At 37.9% G+C, this 25,261-nt stretch overlaps 1 protein-coding gene across 1 annotated transcript in view; it reads left to right on the top strand.

Moving 5' to 3' along the window:
• The window catches only part of eys (eyes shut homolog), a 212,093-nt gene that overhangs the window by 127,798 nt on the left and 59,034 nt on the right, over positions 1-25,261 (top strand). The window contains 2 exon segments of the mRNA XM_057341382.1: positions 7,349-7,516; positions 14,058-14,208. Of these exon segments, the coding sequence (XP_057197365.1) occupies positions 7,349-7,516; positions 14,058-14,208 (319 nt within the window).

Below are 25,261 nucleotides of genomic sequence, written 5' to 3'. Positions count from 1 at the left end.
TACCGTGCATGTTTGCATCTCCTCTTTGCCCCGCCTCTCTGAAATGCACAGATTTTTTACAAAGCTCATCGCTCTGAAAAGCTAGGTGTGCTATGATTGGCCAGTTAAGCAGTGCGTAGTGATTGGTCGAATACTGCAAGCGTGTGACAGAAATGTAACGCCTTTTACCATATTTGGAACATCAGGTTCCAGAGTAATTGTACTGACAGGTACGCCCACCTTACTTGAGTATACATTTGGGCGGTCTTAGTCAAATCATACCATGAACTGACGTAGATTTGTGGGGGTGTGGTTACACGAGGCGTTTCAGGCAAGTCTATGTGAGCATTCGCTTTTAGATAGAATGCAACTTTTGTTCCGACACTTTAATTTTTGCAATTTTACTTGTCTAATACATGCATGGGCAACATATAACACACCAAAGACACAGAAGAACACGCACAGAAGTATTCGCGCCATATGACCCCTTTAAGGGCTTAATTACTAACAGCTTGTGGCAGCACCATCACCTCTTTTGGCATCAAAAAACTACTGTCGGTATTTACTAAAGACACGCAGTGAAAATTAGGCATGGACACAGCTGTTTTTGTGACTCACCTTACTGCATATGCATTTGTAGGAGTTTCCTCCTCAGATACAAACTTTATGGGAGGAGAGTATTTAAATGAATCACACAACGCGATTTACTAAGGTTTGCGCTCGTCATTGATGTGCTATGATACAGTATCTAAAATGCAAAGTCATAGGTTAGCAAGACCTTGTCACTATAATTTAGTCCTCTCGCAATTAGTCTGCTTGATGACTGGCTAACCTCAGCAGATATGCCAAAACAAAACAGACAAACATCCTGAGGGTGACAGGGTGAGGAAGATGAGACGGGGTATTATAAGGTCATACATCTCTTCAGTGTTACAAGTAAAACAAGAGGACGACTAGATAAGACCACATAACATAGGCTACTCTCATTAGGTAATTAAATTACAGAAATTACAAAAAACGTTTTACTGTGTGTGTGCGTGCGTGCGTGCGTGCGTGCGTGCGTGCGTGCGTGCGTGCGTGCGCGTGTGTGTGTGTGTGTATGTAAAATCAATGTTTCTTGATATTTTGAGACTGTTATAGCGGTCATGTTCTTTGCATTTCATTTCTAGTAATCCATGCAGGGAGAGAAAACACGTTTTAGGAAGGCAAAAAAAAGCATTTAGGTAATTTGCTGTGATTTTAGGATGTGTGAACTCTTCACTGTCAAGGAGTCAAGTGATTAGCAAGTTCTTACCTCGCACTTTTAAGCAGTGTTTTTAAGACTTCACAGTTTATTCACACAATCAAGGAGAACACGACCGAAAGCCTTCTGGTTACACAGCGTGTTTTGCTCTTTATGTTATTATTTTGCTTTATTTTATGTCACAATCCGCACACTTGGATCCAAATCTTCCCTCTTACTGATGCTTATTTCTTAGTGGGATTTCAGTTAATGCAGATACTGTGGATGTGTTAGACCGCGGCTGAGCACACAGTTTCACTTTATAGTCAAAAATATAGGGAGGGAAAATACGTCGTCCAGGCATAGGCGAGTAAAATTTGAATAGTCAAAAAAGTGTGATGTCAGCACAGTAGCTAATGACAGACTTGTCATCAAGATGAAATGACTTTATTTGCCTCTCAGCGTTTTCTCCCAGCTTGGTCAGATCGTGGCCTCCTTTGGGAGCGGCGGATGCACATGTGCCTTACATCTCAAGAGTAATACTACACACAGGGTTTGGTGTCAGGGCATTAGTATATATACAATATGGCTTCCTCTGTAAACTGCTCAGCTTGCGTTCTGACTTATTTTGGGGCATGATATTGACACAAAAGTCCCTAAGCAGGAACTCTGCTCTGCACATATGGTGTGCGCTTTATTTCAGACATTTACAGCTGTCTGTCATTTATTCCATCTGCTTCTGAATTTAGTCAGTTCTGGGTTAGATCTCTTGCCAAGACCCGTCTCACCTTATCAACAGTTTCCCAGATTGTTTATTCATACACGTGTTTTAAAACCGAACAGACTGTACGGTTCTATAAAAAGAAGGCGGGCAACATTGACCCTCTCAATAACTCGCTCAGCACTTCTGCGCTCTTACGCCCTTTTCTCGGCACCTCCGCCATTTGTTCTCCAAGTGCTAATTTGCAGATAATTAAGTAATCCACTGAAATGTTATTTGTCCCTCTGGGCACTATGTAAAGCAAGGGGGTTGCTATATTCAGGGCTGACTCATTTGTACTTCCCCATGGGAAATATCACATAATCAAGCAGACACTGTATTAAATAATTCCTCCGAGCTCTCTCGGTCCAAGTAAAGTTGTGCAGATTTGACATTTTTCCCATGTCCACATGGCAGACGCTTCTTGTTTATCTGTGAGTAAATATGCCCATATCGCTTGGTTCTAAGCAATAAACTAGCCATGAACACTAATGGATGAAAAAGAACATTACTGTATAAACGTCACTTACCCTATGACACCACTTATGGCTACAATGAGGTTACACAGCAGCATAATACGGTTGTTAGTCTGGTTTTGTACCTGCATTTGGAGAGCAAATTCGGGTTTGCATGTTCTGTGTGAAATAAACCACAGTAGATGACTAGTTATCTGTCATGTAATACAGTTTATTTATATATAGCGCTTTATACAGTATATACACTGTAAAAAAAACTTAAAAACTATTTAAGTTAAATCAAATTAGCTTTATGAGTCAATTAAACTAAATTATATTGAGCTGACTTAAAAAATTCAGTTGCAGGAATTCACTGAAACAGAGGAATAAGCCTTTTTTTGTCTGTTCCTGCTCGGTTTTGGGTTTTTGATGTGACCCAAATGCTGCTTTATACGTCAGAATTGTTATTTTTTTGTTTTAAGTTTGATTAATAATTTTTCAATTTAATTGAAAATTTAAATTAAATTTATAATAATTATATAAAATTAATTTAAATTTAAATTAATAATTTAAAAATATTTTTCATATATTTTTATTTTTATCAATATTGTTATTCATCCTTTTTTTGTAATACTATTTTTATTTTTTGTATTTTTTTAAATAATTACTTTTAATATTCTTAGATTTTACTTTGTTTTGGTTAAATTTGTAACAATTCTGCTTTTGTCGTTTTATCATTTCTTGGTTTATTTTTTTATGTTTTATGTTAAGTTTATTTTTTTTAATTCTTTTATTGTTTACTTTTTATTGATTTTCAGTTAATAGTTTTAGTGCCTCATCTTAAAATTATTTCAGTTTATTCCTGAGCATAACTTAGTTTGAGCAGGGGGTGCATTTTTTTTTCACCAGGGCAGAAGTTATAACTGCCATGGGCGAGCCGCTTAAGTTGAATAAATATTAATAAATAACGGAAGCAAAAATCAGTTGCTTCCGAGCAAGGTTATTTTAGTTTACTAAAATTAAAACATTCCTGTTCATTGAAATCCAATCAAATATTGACCTAAAAATTATTGGAAAAAGTTAACTTGAGGAAAAATTGAAATGTTGCCTCAAAAATAAACTGAAGTAGGCTAAGTTTAAAGCAGTAAAATTATAATAATAAACAAAAACTAAAATAAAAATAAAAATTAATGAATCTTATATAGCAACATTAAAAATAAACCAATAAATTTTAAAATGACTAAAGCATATATCAAAATTGCTAAAACTTGCTAAAAAAATCTAAAAATAAAAGCTAATTTAAAATATTCATAAAACTAAATAAATCAAAAATAAACACTATAATAACTCTGCTGCCCAGAATAAAGAAGGATGCCAAGCATAAAAACAAACACACCAAAGCATGTTATACTGTATGTATGCCTGCAAAGCATCTGTTGTACAAGCTGCGTGACTACAGACATTCATTTTAAAAAAGAAGCTTTGAAGAAGCTGCTGGTTAATGAAGACGAACTTGTGCCTTAATTGGACTAATTTAACAAATAATACTGTGCACAATTGTGATAAAACTTTCTGGTATTTCGGGAGACTAACTATCTTCTGTATCATCTACAGTGTTAGTTAGTGTCATCCTTAGCTATTTCGAGAATAGAAACAGGCTTGATTTTGTTTATTCTTTATGCACTCTAAAGTCAAAGTCGTGTTTTTTTGTAACTCCTCTTGCAACCAATTAATTTGTGTGAATAGAACGATTTGAGAGTCACATGTGACTTGTTAGTAAAAGTAGTTGTCAGTCCCACACGCTGACTGTGTGAATGCAGCCGTGGCATCTGCTGTCTCAGAAAAAAAAGGCATCGGCCGGGCGTTTGCTTTTCTTTTACCCTCGTCTATCCATCATGACTATCTGCGCTTATCTCACGGTTCATCACCCTCGTAAAACTCCCCCTTAAACAGCAGCCCTAAGAGTGTGCACTATTTTCTGCTGAGTTAGAGGAATCGAAAAGCCGTTGAAAGACTCCTTCAGTGTGACTGCAGTCCAATCTGTGTCGAGCGCTGGGACCCGCTCGATTTGCTTGGCTGCGTTTTGAGCCTCAGACTCGGTGATGGTGATGGCAAGCCTTTTGAGTTCTTGAGGGGGTGGAGTCCAAAGGCTGTTTACTTGCTGACAAAGTTTTTCAATGAGAATTATAATAACATGTCTGGGGATTTGAGAGAGGAGCCTCTCTTCCTTTAGTCTGAGTCAAATTAGAGTTCGTCGCTTGGCACGATGAATATTGTCACTGTTGGTTTTCGGGTGCAGGATGCAGAAGAGTAATATTCTCCGGGGTAACAGGCGGGATTAATCCTGGTGTACGAGTGTGACACATTCTTCTGGTTCTGCTAAACAGCTTTACAGACACTGCTGAAAATGGATGACTTCAAGCCATCCGTTGCATTTGGAAACAACTGCTTTTGTTGTCGTAGCGTTTTTGTGGTTCGATTCTCAGGACTCATACTGATCAAATGTATATCTTGAATGCACTGTAAGTCGCTTTGGAAAATATTGTCTGCTAAATTTATAAATGCATTCATATAAAAAGTGATGTAGGAAAAATACATCATGCATGCTCAGGTGATTTTTTTCTATCACTGACGGTCTTTCAGCTCCATGAGATTAGACTCGAAACCCCCTTCTACTAATGTGTGTTTACATTCAATGTGACCTCATTAGTGTTTCTAGACGTTCAGTAAAGTGCGGTTCTAGCATACACGCAGCATACATGGATGGATGCTGAATTGTGCATTGTAACAAACCCTTTTACGCATGTACATAAACTAATGTATGACGCATTTACAAATGTTTCTTGATATATAAAAATATAAACATTGTCGTTTTTGAAACAATGTTGACCGTTTATCTGTACATCTGTACAAAAACGATGCCATGTAGATGTAGTTTCTCAAGGTCAGAAGGGTAATCGAAGTCTTATTTTTCCACGAGACATTTGGAAGGATATGTTGTTTCTCACTGTCATTACTTTCATGACTGATGGTTAGCGGTCAAGACTTCCCCTAACCAGCATCGGTAACAAGCAAGAAGACACATTGTTAGACCCAAACACTTTATCATCCTGATCATAATGGATCATTATCTGTAACTCTGCATGTCTGACAGTTACCAGACCAGGGTGCGCATGCAGAGAAATGATGTTGTTTGTTATATGCGATGTGTCTGCAGGCTAGGGTAGGGGTCTTTTGTCCTATAACACTAATGAAACACTTTGGCTAATCGAGGTCTTTAGGGTTGCTTGTATAGTATAGACAGGTGTATTTGATTTTAGTTGAAATTTGCAGGGAACTAGCGCTCGGTCTAGTCACACCATGCATGAGACGGGGTTGGTTAAGGAGTGAAGTGAAAGTGACCTATTTGTCAGGGATGGTGACCCATACCAGAAATGTGACCTCTGCATTTAACCCATCCAGAGAGTAGTGAACACACGCACAGCAAGTGGTGAACACACGTACCCCCGGAGCAGTGGGCAGCTATCACTGCAGCGCCCGGGGAGCAAGTAGGGGTAAGGTGCCTTGACTCAAGGTCACCTCAGTCGTTACCCGTCGGCCCTGAGAATCGAACCGACGACCTTCTGGTCACGAGTCCGACTCTCTAACCATTAGGCCACTACTGCCCCTAAGTAATGGAGTATAATAAAAAATTGTTATTTCAGAATAAAAAACAGTTCTGTACAGCTATATGCATCATGTTTCTTGCTGAATAAACCTCACACAGACCGCTATAAGAGCAACACCCCGATGCACGTTCGCCTGTCACAAATCCCCTGACAGTGTGCCACTGCATACATTGGCTTCTGTGTTAAAGCTAACGGTTCATTACCGCGGCAGAGAGGTCCTGACCATAACAGGCAGCATCCACCTTCTACCCACCCCCAAAGTCACTGTCGCCTGTCACCCTGTGGGAGATAACGCTGCTCCCAGTACAGGTTCTGACAGGATCCTCCTGCCTGTGCTTGTAGGCTACTTATCAGAGTATGGCAGACATTACTTTTCTTGACTCTGTATTCAGCTGGAGGTCTTACCTGAATATACAGTCAACATTCAATTCTGTATCTCTTAATCAAATATAGGAAGGTGACCAAATAATGGTAAATGTGTAGTTGACATCACATTGGACATGAATGAGTGACATTTTATTCTTTAAACAGTGTCTCGATAATTATTTTATAATTATTATTCACGCTATACTTTTATGGCTGTATATTAATTTAGAGGCCAGAGTTATCATAGTTTTATTTTCAGTTTTATAGTAGTTGTATTCATATTTTGAAATAACTTTTATATTTATTTTTAGTTTTTATGTTAATTTGAGTTTCATCTTTATCTGTTTTCTTGTGTTTTTTTTCATTTTATTTGTATTTGTTTATTTTTATGTTGCAATACAAAATGAATTTATTTAAGTTTTAGTTTATTTCCAGTTAATAATTTTAGTCCTTACAAAAAATTGTAAGTTTTTAAAATAATATTTAGGCCAATATTTTGTTTGTTATCAACAGTTTTAGTTTTTAGTAAACTATAATAACCTTGCGAGAAGCTATATGGAATATTTGTACTTTAGTCACATTTATTTAAATCATCAAACATTTATCGATTAAAAATGAAGGAAAGCTTGAGAAGTTAAGTCATAGGAACCAAAATATACACTTTACTCTATAGATTCATGAATAATTTGAATCTATTTTAATAATTTTTGATCAATACAATGTTTATGTTGATTTAAAAAAGCATACACAAGTTCTGGTCAGCTACCAAAATCTATGAGAAAAGCAATATTTTTGATGCCACTTTCATTTTGAAGAGCAAAATATTGTTCACTTGAGTTTTAGATTTGACTCTATACACCAGTGCTATGATTGTTGTTTTTGTTCTCTTATTTTGCAGACACATCTGTGTTTTTCCCTCAGTTTGATGGAAACTCTTTCTTAGAGCTGCCGTCTCTAACATCCCTGTCTCAGTCAGACACTCACTTTGCGAGTCAATCCTCTGAGGACAGCAGGACTGTGTATTTGACGATGAAAAGCAAGTCACCTCATGGAACAATTCTCTACTGTGAGTATATGAAAACCACTGGAGAACACTGCTCTTAAAGGAACAGTCCACTATTTTTAGGGATCTTTATGCAGGTTCTGTTACATATTATTATTACAGAGCATTCCCACCAAACGCAACTTGCGCGAATAAATCGCGCTATTCGCGCGTAGTTGGACGCTTGAACATTTTGATTTTACTCGCTTCATTCGCGCGTGAAATTCACTTCACAACAGAGGCGAATTCGCGTCATGGGTGGGGCTTCTGCCAGGCGGCTCCAGTCTCGTATATATGTATATATATCTCAAATTGAGTAAAGGTCGTTTTTTACAACTTACCAGATTGTCCGACCTCCTCACTCACTTTCTTCCAAGCAAGATCCTTTTTATTCCTGTTTCGATAAAAGTAAGAATATGTATCGTACAGCTCCGGGTATCCACATACAGTGACGATGATTTTGTCCTCCATTGTTGTTTCCTCCGCTCGCTACGTCATAACCACGTCACTACTAGAGCAAGCTCCTGATTGGTTAACGCGGCGCGAATTTTCGCCAAAGTTCAGATCTTTTAACTCGCGCGAATCACTCAATTGACGCCGCTTCATTCGCGTGAATCGCGCGCAGGATGTCCTATCTTGTCTTTGCATTGGCTTAACATGTAAATCACTCGCGCTTAACGCTTCATTCGCATTTGGTGGGAACGCAGCATTAGACAGATCTCTGAATACTTGATTCTGATTGGTCAATCGCAACATTCCAAGGTCTGTTATTCCCAAATAACAACTGCTCAAACTGATAACTCTTATTCTTTTCTGCATCAACAGGTTTTGTTATCTTTGTTCTTTTCTTGAAACTCGAGGAGACAAGACCTTTATTTTAAATGTTTTTTATTGAGTGCAGACATTTGACTAATAAAATTTACCATGGAAACCTTTTTAGGTTTTCAAAAATATCTCTCTGAAGAGTTCCAAACATATTTAATATAGACATTTTTTTTTATAAATTCTTTGTTTCTATGGCTACCTGCACATGTTGCATGCTCAAAGATTGAGGTGAATGTCTGGGCATACACACACAGAGCGTTTGCTAGAAAAAATAACATCAGTTTGATTTGCGAGGTAAATGATTTATCCTGACATCACATTCACGGTTCACACCTGATGTGTCTATTGAAGAGCAATCACCTCCAAGCCATGCAGAAATTTTGACCCGATAAACTCACACTCTATTAGTGTGTATGAATGAATAATCAGCCTCTAGTTGAAACCTGCAGATTACACACACTAAATATTCCTTGAATTATGGGGCTGTGAATAAAACCGTACGCCACAGACAGTGCTAAATTAAAAACGCTGGACCAACTACCTCTTTATCCAATAATGAAGTCGTCTCGCAGGACATGTTAATGACATGGCAAATGTCTGCTGGTGAAATCAATCAGAGCAGATGAGGAGATGTGCTGGAGACTGCATTTAAAGTTATGATGGCTCATCCCATTAGCTAATTGCCAAACGCTGTCGAATGATGCTTTTCAATTAGTATGTTCTAAACAAATATGCTCTCCTGGCACAGGCAAACTTAAAGGAATGAGTATTTGGTGATTTTATATGTAACTGAGTGAATTATATAAAATATACTGTATAGTTATATTATATATTGTGTTTCACAGGAAATGGAAAATGGAAATGGAAAAAACGTGATCAAATGCTATGTTATCAAAGCTGACATGCACTTTTTAATGCCTTTTATTTGCAAAAACCCAGTGACAAACATAAAGGGTGACTAATAATAATGATTTATGGCAAAAAATAAATATTACATTACATTACATTATATAACATAATTCACACAGTTACATGTAAAATCCCCAAATACTCATTTATTTTGAGTTATATGAATTTACATTATATTGTTCTTTTGTTAAAAATAAACAAAAATCTCTTATTGAACAAGTACAAAGTCAGTTTTCTAAATGTTCTCCTTACAGTAACGCAATTCACAGCAGTAAGCTTATAATTATGATTATATATTATTATTATAATGAAGTTGAACATTCGGGTTGGGTGCGATGAAACGGGAAATCTTAGTTCAACTTCATTTCAGCCCACGCTGAATTGGAAAATTAAGTAAAGTAACTTGTCATTTTATATTTCAAACAGAGATGGCAATATAGAGGCCAAAGTTATAGACTGCAAATTAACAAAAATAAAAAATAGTAAGCATAAAGTACTGTGTTGACAAATCTTTGTTGTGTCTGAGATGAAATCTTAATTTTTTTAATCAGTTTAAAAGCACTACATAATGTTTCTTGTGGTCAGGGTCTAAACTCACGATTTGTTGCTGGCCTGTGAGACAGTTTTGTTTATCTGATCTGAATATTGTGCTCCACTTCAATATTTTTCTGAATTTGATATTGAGGTTAAATCAGTGAGTACCACACTGTTGTCAAATTAGGCAAAACCCATCCCAGGAGATATTCAGAATTTTAATAATTTGTTCCAATTATGCGGATTCAGTCTGCTGAGTCGCTCTTTGTATTTCTACAGGCACACATTTTCTTTTGCTCATGACTCAGCACAGTTGTAAAACATTTGTCACTGTTTGCTTGGAAGGTGTGAACAACTTTTCCGTTTTCTAGGCGCAGCCATGGTCACATTTGTGTTTAACATTGTTGAAAGTGTTCCCAAGCTTAGTTCAATTGAATATAATGGTCCACATTACACACAACAACAGTCCCGGCAATCCTCTGACATTTAAATAAGCTGATAGCGAGATGACTCATGTCTATAAATTGTAGAGACTAAAGCCAGTGGGGCTGGATGGACTGTCATCTTTGAATAAGATCGCTCTTGATGTCAAGTTTGAAAATTCATTTTACTTCCACCCCGTCACATTAGCTGTGCATATGCTGCTCACCTGACATGGCCAATCTGATGGTGTTTATCTCATCTCTCTACCTGTCAAAGTGCTCATGAAATCCCCTTTCTAGATTAGCTATGTAAAAAAAAAATAAAAAAAAATAACAGGAAGAAAGCATCAGGGTTCACTCTCTCATCCGGCTTGTGACAGATTCATCAATTTAGGAGGGGGAGACTGACTGATTTCATTAGAATGCTCTCCAAACCTGACTTGAACGTGATTAGGAACTTCTTTATTATTCTGTTGTTTGTGAACTTTTGATCAATGCCAATTTTATTTACAGTTGGTTCCAAAGATCCAGATTGAAACTCTATGATAAAAAAATATTTTATAACTTATCAAGGTTTTGGGGTTTAGAAAGAAATAAAGTTATATATTCTTATTTATTTAATAGAATTAATATTTTTTGATAAATATTTAAAGGGATAGTTCACCCAAATGGAACAAAGGCAGTACCCATTGACTTCAATTGTATGGACACAAAACCTATGCAAGTCAATGGGTACCGCTGTTGTTCAGTTAAGAACATTCTTCAAAATAGCTTCTTTTGTGTTCTGCAGGAGAAAAAAAGTCATACAGGTTTGAAATGACTAGAGAGTGAGTAAATGATTACAGTATTAGCATTTTTGGGGGGTGAACTATCACCTAAAGATGTTAAATGCATGTTGACATTTAAGACATACCACATACTGAGAAATTCTGAATCATGTTAAATCACCTTTTCGTGTAAATTGTTTCGCGGATAATTCATTTGGCCTACGCTTTTAAAAATAAAGGGTCTTTGTCAGGTTGTATGGTTCCATAAAGAACCTTAAACATCCACAGAACCTTTCTGTTGCACAAAGTGCTATTAATAGTGATGAAAACTTTTACAAACCGTAAAAAAAAAAAAAATTCACTAAGGAAGAATTTCAGTTGTAGTGTGAGACATTCGGACACTCAGCATGTCTATGAAACTGAAAGAAAATGGAAAAACGAAACACCTCTGGTGTTTGACTGATAATGAAAAGCCCCAAACAACCAAAACATAAAAGCAATTCCATTTTTCGTATTTGCCTGTCACTAAATTAACCTCCCGAGGCCCCGTGTTTTTCTGCATGTTGATCATGTAGCACTCAGATCAGGTGTGCTTCAGCTCTCAGCCAGCGTGCAGAAGACTCTGTGCCCTTAATCTGGATATGTACTGTACCTCAAACCCAATACAAGCTCTCCCGAGGTCTGAGCTGCAGCGACAGACAGACAAACTCTAGAGATCAAAGAAAGTTCATCAGAAGACAAGCTAAAGACATGCATCAGAATGCAGGAGATCGCTCAAAATTACACCAGCATCTCATCTGCCCCAAACAAACGGCGTCAGACTCCCGACGGTCTTCACTCATCAGACGAGGAGAGAGGGAGTGAACAGAACAGGTGACAGGTTCTGACAAAAGGGCGTATGCTCCGTTAGACCCATACTGGGTAACAGGACCACTGGGACATTAAGTAATTTGTCATTCCTTACAGCCCCCATTCCCCTGAAACAGAGAGGATGGAGAAGAAATGATGGCTGGAGATGATGCAGTGCATCTGCAGTCGCTGGAGTTGTTGCCAAATATGTCACACAGCAACACACAGACTCAACTGAGGACAGGAACGTGTGACAACTCAAGCTCAGATGGGAAGAAAATACAGGTGTTGATTTAGTTCGCAGTTAATAAAATAAAATATTGTAGACGATTACTAGCGTGTAAAGGGATAGACGTATACACAGTACAGTCAGGTGGTCAGTCGTTTCTTTAGCTTTTAGCCATCAAATATTTTATGCTCCCCATATATAACAATTACAAATGAAGTCCTCCGTGTCAGTTTTTAAAAAGTCAAGCGTTCAGCATTTTGAGCTGCAAGATAGCACTGCATTAGCTTTTATCACTTGTATTAATGTGAAAAATGTGTTGTGGTATAAGACACTGTAGCACTTTGGCCTATCAGAATGGAGTATTCCGGACAGGTTTGTGAAAAGTTATTTTGAATTATTTACTAAACGAATCAGTCCTGCATGAGAATTTGAGGAAAGTTAAATAGTCCTAATTTAGAATCAATAGTATACTGTTGCTCGGTTTATTGTTGCAAACTGTTTTACCTCTTTGCATTGCAAAAAGTTTTTTGAGAGAGATAACTTTCAGGAAAATATTGTTTCCATTCTTTTAGTGTATTCAGCCCAAAGGCCCGTCAACATATTCAAAAAGAAACTATAACAGTGAGAAGTGTCTACATCAGCAGATGATCATGCTATTATTATTCTAGATTCACGTCTGAATTGATTTTGAGTGGCTGTCGATGTTTATTGTTCATTAAAATGAAAATAAACTCTAGTAATCCAAACTAGGGGTGTCACAATATAGTATTGTCAATAACCGTGATATAAACCATGATTATTGATATTGTGTTACTTGTACACATGATCATTTATGTAATTCAGCACGCTTACATTTTGCCACAATGCTACAAACTCTCAATCTCTAATCCCTACACTCGAATTTGTGTTTTGTTGGCCAAGTAAAAAATGAAATCTGAAATTGAACAATATTTGTTCGTTAAAGAAATTTAAATATGTATTGTGATAATACTGTTGCATGAATTATTTTGCCCGCAATTACAGTAAAGTGAAAACCTAATATCGTGACAGCCCTAATCCCATCGATATTTTCTCTTTATTGTTTTCGTTATAGTTGTGTTAAGGATTTAAAAATATATATTTTTATATATTTTACATTTTTGTTATCTTCCTTGGTGCGTCTTAGTCTTAACCTGGTTTTACAGTGTACACAATGCATATACCATATTTGTTTTACATGTATAAGAAGAAATGTACACAAAACAAAGAAACAAACTTGTCTAGTATTTACAGTATACCATTATTGTATTGGAGTATCAAAATATATATCAAATGACACAAAAAATACAGAAAGTCACTGATCAGATCACCACACATCAAGTGTACAGTTTTTTCCACCAATTGGAGATGTTCACTTATATGCTTGAAACAGTTCATGGGATGAGACCACATAACAAGGTGTTAGATAGATGTTGGAGATATTGCTTGACGTGCACAGCCTCATTTCTCAGTGCATGTCAAATCCACCCACAAAGACTAAAAAAACACAAAACAAACACCTCCTGCTTTGCTAAGCTGAAAAAGCGATACATGCAAGCTGTTCATATACACTGATGTCATTATGATGTATATTTTTGTGTGTGTGTGTGACTTATTTTGTCCTTTAATGAGAAATGGAATACAGTCCAAATAAAAAAATTACTATGAAAAGAATAAGTCAATAACTGCATATTTTACTGTGAATTCCAGCCCTACACCTTAAGGATGATTGTCATATCTGCCCTAATATAGAGCCTCGAGAGGTCCTTTTAGTTTAAATTTGATGCGCGCTACTGAAATCCATTTCAAAGAAAATTATATTTTATTACATATTAGTATTTAATGGGCTCATACGTGTCCTAAAATGTCTGTGACTTTTCCAAAGGCAGAGATTCATTATAACTGAAACAGGTTTTTGGCCACACGTGAAACGTCATCTCTAAATCTTATTATGGTTAGCTCATACCGAGTAAAATCTTCCTCATCTATTTATATCGCCTCTGCCTTTTCAGCCCGCGAGCAGAATTTGGAAGACCGTTTCCTCCATGTGTTCCTTCAGAATGGAAGAGCGGTTGCCAGATTGGGCTGCAGTGCTGGTCATGTTTTGACTGCAGTTGCTCATCAAGATATGAGGAATGATAGCTTGGTGCCAGTTACAGTGAGGTGAGAATAACTTCATTTTACTATTTTGTTTTAATTCTGTATTGAAACCCTTAGCTTTAAACTTTTGCGATAATTAATAAAAATCAAAGCGTAACTCACCTAGTATTCAGTTTAGTGAGACCAAAGTAAAACCAAATCTGTACATCAAAATCATTTGCAAAGTACTACACTGGGTTCCAAATTATTATGCAAATGATATCTTTCTCTGGTTTTCCTAATTTGTCGATGCAAATGACAGTCAGTATAATTTTCAAGTAATCAACAGTTAGGGTACATTTGGAATTTTATTGAACAAACCTCCCACTGACAACAGTATTTATTTAAAAAATGAAAAACTCAAAATGCACTGTTCCAAATTATTATGCACAACAGAGTTTGAAAACATTTCATAGGTTGTAAAAAACTGAAAATGGTCATTTGTTGAATTTGCAGCATTAGGAGGTCATATTTACTGAAATCAAAAGCTATTTCAATCAAAAACATCCTAACAGGGCAAGTTACATGTTAACATAGGACCCCTTCTTTGATATCACCTTCACAATTCTTGCATCCATTGAACTTGTGAGTTTTTGGATAGTTTCTGATTGAATTTCTTTGCAGGATGTCAGAATAGCCTCCCAGAGCTGCTGTTTTGATGCTAACTGCCTCCCACCATCATAGATCTTTCGCTTGAGGATGCTCCAAAGGTTCTCAATAGGGTTGAGGTCAGGGGAGGATGGTGGCCACACCATGAGTTTCTCTCCTTTTATGCCCATAGCAGCCAATGACACAGAGGTATTCTTTGCAGCATGAGATGGTGCATTGTCATGCATGAAGATGATTTTGCTATGGAAGGCATGGTTCTTCTTTTTGTACCATGGAAGAAAGTGCTCAGTCAGAAACTCTACATACCTTGCAGAGTTCATTTTCACACCTTCAGGGACCCTAAAGGGGCCCACCAGCTGTCTCCCCATGATTCCAGCCCAAAACATGACTCCGCCACCTTCTTGCTGACGTCGCAGCATTGTTGGGACATGGTGGCCATCCACCAACCATCCACTACTCCATCCATCTGGACCATCCAGGGTTGCACGGCACTCATCAGTAAACAAGACTGTTTGAAAATTAGTCTTCATGTATGTGTGGGCCCACTGCAACCGTTTCTGCTTGTGAGCATTGGTTAGGGGTGGCCGAATAGTAGGTTTATGCACAACTGCAAGCATCTGGAGGATCCTACACCTTGAGGTTTTCGGGACTCCCGAGGCACCAGCAGCTTCAAATACCTGTTTGCTGCTTTGCAATGGCATTTTTGCAGCTGCTCTCTTAATCCGATGAATTTGTCTGGAAGAAACCTTCCTCATTCTGCCTTTATCTGCACGAACCCTTCTGTGCTCTGAATCAGCCACAAATCTCTTCACAGTACGATGATCTCGCTTAAGTTTTCGTGAAATATCTAATGTTTTCATACCTTGTCCAAGACATTGCACTATTTGACGCTTTTCGGCAGCAGACAGATCCTTTTTCTTTCCCATATTGCTTGAAACCTGTGGCCTGCTTAATAATGTGGAACGTCCTTCTTAAGTAGTTTTCCTTTAATTGGGCTCACCTGGCAAACTACTTATCACAGGTGTCTGAGATTGATTTCAGTGATCCAAAGAGCACTGAGACACAATACCATCCATAAGTTTAATTGAACAATATAAAATTAAATGTTTACGACACTTAAATCCAATTTGCATAATAATTTGGAACGCAGTGTAATTACATTTTAAGGTCACCTTAGATGTCAATTCCATTCTGTATATGGGTCAATGGCGTATAAGGATTTTTGACATGCAACATACAATGGCTATAAATGTTTTAAAATACCATTCACTTAAGCATACTAGCAGAGATTCATATTTCAGCCACAAAAATTAGATATATTTTATTTTTAATTGAATACAATTATTGATATTATTGGTCGCACCGCATGATAAGTGGTCATTATACGTCATTGACCTGTATCCCTATATACCAAAATAATTCAATGTCTTGTCATTTATAAATGACAGCAGCAGTTCTTTGATGGCTGGTTCTGGGTGTTTTGATAAACATGTGCTCTATAGCTCACATGTATGGTATGTTATATGTCATGGGAATGACATTAAAGCTGCGTTTGAATGAGTTCTTTGTCATTTTCATGATGACTAATTATCAGCTGTATCTGCTATTGCTGCTATGAGATTTCCCTCATAACATAAATAAATAAAGCCAATTAACATTCTCTTGACTTCAGTTTGAGAGGGTGATTTCTCTTTCACGAACCAGTGCGTCATTTTGTAATTAAAACAAAATGAACATACATAATGCATGCAGAAAAAAATGTGTATTGGTAACCCTCATTTTTGACAGATGACCGTGCTTGTACTGTACATATTTACATAGGAATTCATAAGCCCTTTAAAATTCCTCATGTTTTGTTACTGTATTTCGATAAGGAAATATGTGCAAAAATGTAAAATTCAACAGTTTATAAACCTTAAAACAACCTCAAGTATTTAATTCTTAATTGCTTCCATTTACTCAAATAGATTTTAGCTCACCCCTGGCAAAATATATGGCATGTATGTAGTTTTATTGCTTGTTGGCTGTAAGGCTGTTTTGCTGAGGCATACAGCAGAGCTCAGCCATTAGTGTGCTGTTTTTGCTTGTATATATGATAGGTCTTGTGAACAGCTTTTCTCCCATAGGGGATGCATTTGGATGCCAAGTTCTTCTAACTTAACAATCCGACAGCCTGTATCAGTTGTCTCTAGATATTCCTTCTGTCTTGTTTGACTCAGTGGTCTCATCTCTAAGGACTTGGAGAAGGTTCCAGTCCTTCTGTCACTTTCCACTGTCTGAGAAAATACTCCGGTTGATGGGATGGAGATATTGTCGGATGTGCCATCTGCACTCCACCGAGTGGCTGCATTCCTGTGGCGTTCTCGGTGTTCTACAAATTGAGTTATCCTTTTGAAGTTAATACATCAATTTCTAATAATATTTTGGATGAAGATGTTCTGAGATACTTTAAAAAATATATATTATTGAGAAGTATCTGTGTGATTTAAGTTGGCGTTGGATGAAAGAAATATTCATTGAAAAACTCACTATTTTGAATGTTGGAGAGTACGGGACCTTTTCGGTGTTTGCTGTTGTTACGGCTCTCAGATCTGAAGATATCAGGTTTACACACTGGATATATTACAGGGATGTTTTAGTTTGTTTCATTTACATTAATGCATTTGGCACTTTTTGCAATAAAAGCATCTTACATGCACTGTAAAGGGACTTGCGGTGTATTTAAACTGTAGTTTTTTCCATACCTGATATAGTATGAATAGTCAGAAAGCATTGTATTAAAAGTGTTCAAATGAATCAAGGATCAAACTATACATAAACATGTAGGGGCGGTTTCCCAGACAGGGTTTAAGCCTAGTCTCAGACTAACTTAAATGTGAGAGATGCCTTGATCGAAAACAACTTGCACTGACATATCTTAAAATATATCACTGTGATTGTTTTGTCTCAAGATGCACACAGTAATATTTTTTTTGTAAAGTATGTTTTTTAAAACAACTTAATTATCCTAATTTAACTAAGGCCTAGTCCTGGCTTAAGCTAATCCTTGTCTGGGAAACCGCCCCGTAATGTTTAGGCTATATAAAACGTTCTGAAAAGCGGCAAAGCATAATGATGATAGAATGCATAGAAAAAAGAATGACATTAATGATACAGTGTATTAAAGCGGATGTAACACACACGGTTTCTGCCAATCTCATATTAATCTTGAGTACCTATACAGTAGTATTGCGTACTTCGTATCTATGAAGAGTGTTTAGTTTGATCACATTTATAAAAGACAGATACAGCTGTACGATTATTTCCAAAAACAGGCGACCTCCTGAACGCGTGCGGGGGGCAGAAATAAAGCACGAGCACACAATACATCATTGCATTATCTCTGCTTATCTGTTGATTCACTATAAGTTCATGTGGTCTACCTTATGCACGTACGCACCGATTGCCAACAAAACACAGACATATGACTCAGTTTCACTTACTGCGTGCAGTTCTTGTCCGGCATCTTTTAGCGCTGGGATCGCTCCATCTATCAGTTTCAAACGATCTCCAAATCCAGCGTTATATCCACCGTTTAAATAACATTCCTCACCGAAATGCAGTGAACAAACAAACATAGCTGAACTTCGCGAACGAAGGAACATTGATGGGCGTGCTCTTTCTCCCACTCTCCACGGTTGACGCGTGGGCGTGCTCTTTCATCTCGCTGTTGCGGGTTGACGCGTGGGCGTGCTTTTCTGGGAGAATTGTCCAATAAGGGACTAAGAAAATAATTACAAAATGGAATTTCATGTTTAAAAAAAACTTTCCGAAACCTATATGAACACTGGGGGAGTGTATCCAGCACAGAAATACTGCGTCATACATCCAACTCGTTTTTGACAAGTTGACCATGTCAAGCATTGAGAAGCCAGCATGTTTAACATTGTAAAGAATTCAGAATGCATGAAACACTCTGGCACCCCCCCTTTAAATAACATCACATCTGACGTCTTCTACCAACAACTCCAGGTGACGTCAACACAACTTGGAGGTGGAAGCTTTGCAACTGAGCAGGGCTGGGTTTCCCGAAACTTTCTTAACGCTACGTCATTCTTAAATTATACCTTAAGAGTGGTAGCGGTATATTCTTAAGAACGACGTAGTGATACGAAGGTTTCGGGAAACCCAGCCCAGGTTATTAAAGTGGCACATGTAAAGTCCTCATGTACTGTACATATATTAACACCTAGCAATGTGGATGTAGCACCATTAGCAACATATAAGGTTTTACCACGTGAAGTTGATACCTTCATCTCTAGGTAGATCTGATTTTAATAGATCTTCATTATCATATGCACCCTGACCCTCATAACACTGACATGTGATGAAGGCTCTGAGCTACCTTTTCCGGTTGGAATAAACCTGACATTGTCAATATCAATAATTCTGCCTCTTGATTTTAAGGTTGTCTCTCTCTGGGTCTGCAGAACCCGTGAAGATCTGATGAGATCAGGCGTTGCGTGGTTCAGCATCAAGGTCAGCCAAGTGGCACTTAAGCAGAATTTTAATGCTCCTGGAAAGAGCGAATCACCTTTCATTAGACAAGAGTGTCAGAACAGCTATTTCAAATCTTGGACATTTATTTTTCATTTATTTATTTTTATTTACCATATATGAATTGTCGCTTTTGTGTTGAGAGATTTGCCGTGTATGGTTGCATTCATGTGCATTTTATGTGCACTGTATGGCAAATGAATACAGAGAGCTGCTTTGTAATAAATGCGGCTTTGGCTATTTCTGCTATTAATTACTGGTGCAGTAATCGCTCACCTTCATTCGAAACGTGCCAGCGACTCTATTCTGATGCATTACTGTTAAAGACATGAATGTCTTTTGCAACTACGTACCTAGCACTTACTAGCAAAAACAACTTTAGACTTTAGAGTTATTCCACTCCAACCGAACATAGTAGAGTTACTTCACACGCACCCTTATTAATGAAAAGTATTTCATTCAAAATTCTGTTTAAATAATCTGTTTGACATAAGAGTACACCATATGAAATGCTGGGTTGCTTTCAACCCACGGTTGGGTAAAGTATGGACAAAACTATCCATTGGGTTATAAATAAACCAATGCTGCCTTGTTTCAACCCAATATGCAATGTTGTTTCAACCGCTGTTAACATACCAGAATATGTTCATTTTAGTGCTGTCAAATCCATTATTCACGATGAATCAAATACAAAATATACAACATGCACAAACATATTGTATATTTCAGAAATATTTGCGATATATAAATTATATTTGAATATAAACATATATATTTACAGTATGTAAATATGTGTTATATACAGGTGTGTGTGTTTATATACACAACACACAAACATTATATTATATAAACATACAGTATTTATTATGGAAGCGATTAAATGTCTTCACAACACTATAGTTAATTTATAACCCATCAGTTGGTTTTGTCCATATTACCCAACCATGGACAGAAAACAACCCAGTATTTTAGGGTGTATGTTTTTGTTTTAAATATCCTATAATGTTTGCTATAATAATGCTTTGTTTGACTTTTGTTTATGTGTTTGAGTCCAGAGAAAGGTGGCACACAGGATTTTTTAAATAGGGAGGTTTTATTGTAAATAGCTTGGAAACCACTGCATTAGGTCATCAAAAAAGCTATCCATACTTCCCAAACTTTTCAGGCCGCGACCCCCAAAATAACTGTGCCAGTGACTCGAGACCCCCACTATCCTCGGAGGTGGTTAAAGTATACAAACGTTGCAGGCAAATGCGCACATGCACCTATTCTACCCAAACGTGCATAATGACAACACAAAAGAGCACAGTCTAACTTACTATTATTTTATAGTTATTTACTCATTACTTTACTTGTTGTTATACAAAAACTATGAACTATTACTACGAATGGTCGAATTTCATCAAACTGATTCGAGTGCTGATGGATGTGCCTCTTTTCGTACCTGAGGACGATGGCCTCTCTGACTGCTGCGCTTCTCCGCCCTCCTCTGCTGGCCTCCCTGCCTTGTCTTTGGTTGATATTAATCAACGTTTCATTTCGACAAATAAGAATATCCTAAATTTAAAGTCTGAAAAATATTCTGCATGCACATGGGACTATGGGACTTTAACATGGTGCTGTAAATGGGCTTGCTGCACCTACAGTAACCTAATGCGGTTGCTAATGTCGTTAATGTGACGTAATCACCTCAGGGGTCACGATCGCGGGGGAGGAAATTCCTAAGGCTGATGGCTTTTTATTTGCATGGTTTTATTTTTAACTTAACTAATATTTTTGTATTTTGTTACACTTATTGATTACATATGCAATTTCTAATAAAAAAAAAAGATTTCTGGAAATCATCTTGCGACCCCACCCTCGCGACCCCTACTTTAGGAACCCCTGTACTAGAGCCCTGCGCGGGACTGATTTCATAATCCCGCTCCCGGTGAATTTTTGACCAATCCCGCCCGCATGTCGCCTCAGCCCAGAGGTGCCAGATTTGTGTCCGTTGTACGTTAAATCAATACTTTTGCACATTTATTGCAACTTACAAAGTCTAATTCTTTACCACTTTTGTCTTTTAACAGTTGAGAAATATGTCCAAATGTCAGACTTGCCTTGCTTTTGTTTTGTGCTGTAAAACCCCGCTTTAATATTCTTCTCTACATCTCGTTTACTGACTCCATCCTTGCTGGCGGCTATAAATCGCGTTTAAATTTTTTTTACCTGCCCGCGGCAAAGGTATAACCGCCCGCTCCCGCGAGATTTGCCCAATCCCAATGCAGTACTCTAGCTTATACTACTGTATATCCTATAGCACCTGTGTTTTGCATGTATATAAGCATGGCTGTTTTCATGTCTTGCAATTACCCAATACTTCACATAATAAAAAACAACAGCATCACCACTTCAAAATAGCTTTCCTGTAGCTCAGTGGTAAGAGCATTGCGTTAACAACGCAAGGTTGTGGGTTCGACCCCAGCGATTGCACATGCCTATGTATAAATGTATAGGATAAAGCAATGTAAGTCGCTTTGGATAAAAGCATCTGCCAAATGCATAAATGTAAATGTAAACTAGCCATCAAACATAACCGCTTTCAGGCACTTGTGCAGATTATAGCATATTTACTGAAGTCTAGTGTTTTATATTGTAGAGACCATATTTCCTGGTGATTTACTTTATCACAGTGTTTATTTTTTGATGGTGCTGTTGTACTGTTGTGCCCTTTAACGTTACTGGTCCACGGCACACCACTCTGCGTGACACTGTGCCATTGTGACAAGCAAATTTCCCCTTAGGGATCAATACATTTCTATCTCATCTGATTTTACTCATCGCACATGAATTCAGATCAAGTGACAAGTGGATGGGCCAGCGTACCATCGCCGCGTCGCTCCAAGAAACGAAGGAGAAAAACCTTAAATCCAAACTTTTTGATCTGTCTTCCCAAACTGCTGAACTAGATCGCTGACATCAAAGAACGCCTCTGAGTTTTAAAGAAGACTCGAGCTCATACCTCGTTCTCCTCTCTCCCATTTCGGGGGAATAATGTGCGGTTGTGAATGTTTGATGTATTCAATTCACTTGAAGAACAATCTTTTATTCATACGTTGATCTTATTAATTCATAGTTTGTGAACGTAGTTTGACTGTGCCTGAGCGGACCGGTCTTTTTCTTTCCGTTTGCATGCTAGACGGGCTTTCTTGGGCTCTTTATGTCTTGTTAGATGTAGATATGGCCGCTGCAGTAAATATGACTGTTGGCTTTTGTCGAACGCATGGTTTTCGCAGTCGACATGCTCAGAACACATGTAAGGTTATTTCTTTAATGTAATAAATCCTTGTTTATGTACTGCCGGAGTCTTGTCAGCGTTGAGTCGGTGTTAATCTGTTTTAATACCAGACAGGTTAAACTAGGTTAAAGGCCTGAGGGTGGTGGTGTATTGTTTAGCCTCCAAGTCTGGTATCGGTATCATGTCTGTATGTATCTGCATATATTGTCAATCCTTCACCGGCTGTGTGTGTGTGCGTGCTGTGTGTGTGGACATACGTGTGACTCATTTCGATTCACATGAAGGCAAAGGTCAACAAGCGTGGGACACTGCATTACACAGCATCGCTTTCCATCCTTTATTACACCTGAACTTTCTGCTCCCTTGCAGATATTATTATTTAAATGTATGCCATTTATTTCTGGGGAACCACTGCTGTTTTTTCTCAGCAGAGAGGAAGCATTTTTAATGCGACAGCTCTGCGGATCGATGCTTTTGATCTACAGATATGTTTGCCTCAGTTGTATTTAATTCACAGCAGCAGCGGTTTTGGTTCTTTATGTTCTGTCCAACATTTGTTGATTCCATTTAAAGGTCCAGTGTGTGATTTTTTTTTTTTTTTGGAGGATCTATTGACAGAAATCCAGTATGATATACAAAACCATGTCTTCATAGATGTGTAAGACCTAACATAATAAAGCATTATGTTTTTATTACCTTACAATGAGCTGTTTCTACCTACATACACCGCGTGTTTCGTAAATAAGTTATCTCCTTCAGCAAAGCAGCAAAAACGTGACAACATCTTTGTCCTGAGAGCATCAAAAGGGAGGGGTGGAGTGAGCCGTTGGTTGAAATTGACAACCTCACCGCTAGATGTCGCTAAAAGCTCCACATTGCTCCTTTAAAGACCCCATGAAATGGCTCAATGCAGGTTTTTTCTGTATCACTGTACTTCTTATTGAAGGTTTATTGGTTCATTTAAAAAAATACATATTATATTAAAATTAAATTATATTACAAACAAAATTAAATTATATTACAGCAATGGACCTTAGTTGCTACCTGCAAGTCATTGCAGGTGATATCTCCACCTCATTTCTACGACCATTTGTTTGAACAAACATCTGCAGTGAAAGAACCATTTTGTCATCCATTTGCCCCAAAAGAGAAAGACTTAAAGGGATCGTTCACCCAAAAATGAAAATTCTGTCATCATTTGCTCACCCTCTTGTCATTTCAAACCCTTATGACAAAAAGAACAAAAGAAGAATGTAGGTAACCGAACAATGGTGGTAACCATGGAATTGCATTCGTTTTGTGTCCATAAAATAAAAGTTAATGGGTACCACCGTTGTTCAGTTGGGTGACCTATCCCTTTAAAATTGGAATTCACTACTTGAAATTCCCTACATGAGTATTGGCTGCTTTGAAAAACTAAACAAAGCAAAGGTGAGCCATTCAGTATGCCCCGTTTACACATTCAATATGAAATACATCAGCTTAATTAAAAAATATGCACTTGTTGTATGATTTCACGAGGTCACTGATCAGACAAAATAGTCTGACTACTCCAGAAATACCTCATCTGGAGGAGCATATCAAAGCCGTAGGGCGCACATCTAATTTGGGTCTGAAAGATCAGCTGGATACATGACTAAGAACACAGGCTGAACCCGTTCAGCTTGTTATGCAAAAAATGTCTTGACACTTCAATGCAAAAATGTCAGTGCAGCTTCTTGAGCGAGTCTGAGGGTCTGCGTCTGTCTTTGTCTCTGGGGAAAGTGATCAAGGGAATCGGCATGATCTGCCAACAGCCCTAACATAGAATTTGACACGTTGATGCGGCTTCATCAGGAGTGCGTGTGGGATCAGAGCTCTTCAATCCAACATCATATGTTGCTATGATGACACAGTGGGTGTGAAATATTGACATGCAAATGATCAATAAGTGCGACCTGGTGACAGAATTGTAGATCTGTCTGTTATTACTGGACACAGGGATGTATGTTAATCTATATGCCGTATTTTTTTGTGCCGAGATTGTTGGCCATCAGATTGCCGCTTGTTATTTTAGATGCTCCTGTTGGATTTGCAGTGTAGTATGAAGTGAAAGTCCTCTCTAATTTCTGGCTTTGTTTTCACATCCAGCAATAAAGAACCAGCTGTGTGTGTGTGTGTGTGTGTGTGTGCGTGTGTGTGTGTGCGTGTGCGTGTGTGTGTGCGTGTGCGTGTGCGTGTGTGCGTGCGTGCGTGTGTGTGTGTGTGTGTGCGTGCGTGCGTGCGTGCGTGCGTGTGTGTGTATGTGTGCATCTGTGTGTGTGTGCAGAGCGGCAGCTTCATGATGTTTTACTGCCATCTGTTGCCAGCACTTTATATATGTTTTGTAGTTTCAGCCAATCATGGTTCTGCAAGCCTCTGCATCTCCCAGCATCCAGTTTTGCGAAGTATGGCATGAACTGCAATTATGTTGAGTTCTTAGTTTTCACAAGGGTTGAACACAGAACGTGTGTGTGCGGGTATGTACACATTTCCAAAATCACCTCCACACACAGTGGCGGCTAAACATTTCAGACAAATAAAAGGCTATGATACAAAAGAAGCATCTAGTTTTATCAAACAGATTATTTGGGAAAGATGTGCTGTAACTTAAGGGATAGTTCACTTTAAAAT

Source organism: Triplophysa rosa, linkage group LG9 (assembly GCF_024868665.1).
Source record: "Triplophysa rosa linkage group LG9, Trosa_1v2, whole genome shotgun sequence".
Taxonomy (NCBI): domain Eukaryota; kingdom Metazoa; phylum Chordata; class Actinopteri; order Cypriniformes; family Nemacheilidae; genus Triplophysa; species Triplophysa rosa.
The sequence above is the reverse complement of the archived record's forward strand: the minus strand, read 5'-3'. Positions and strand labels throughout refer to the sequence as shown.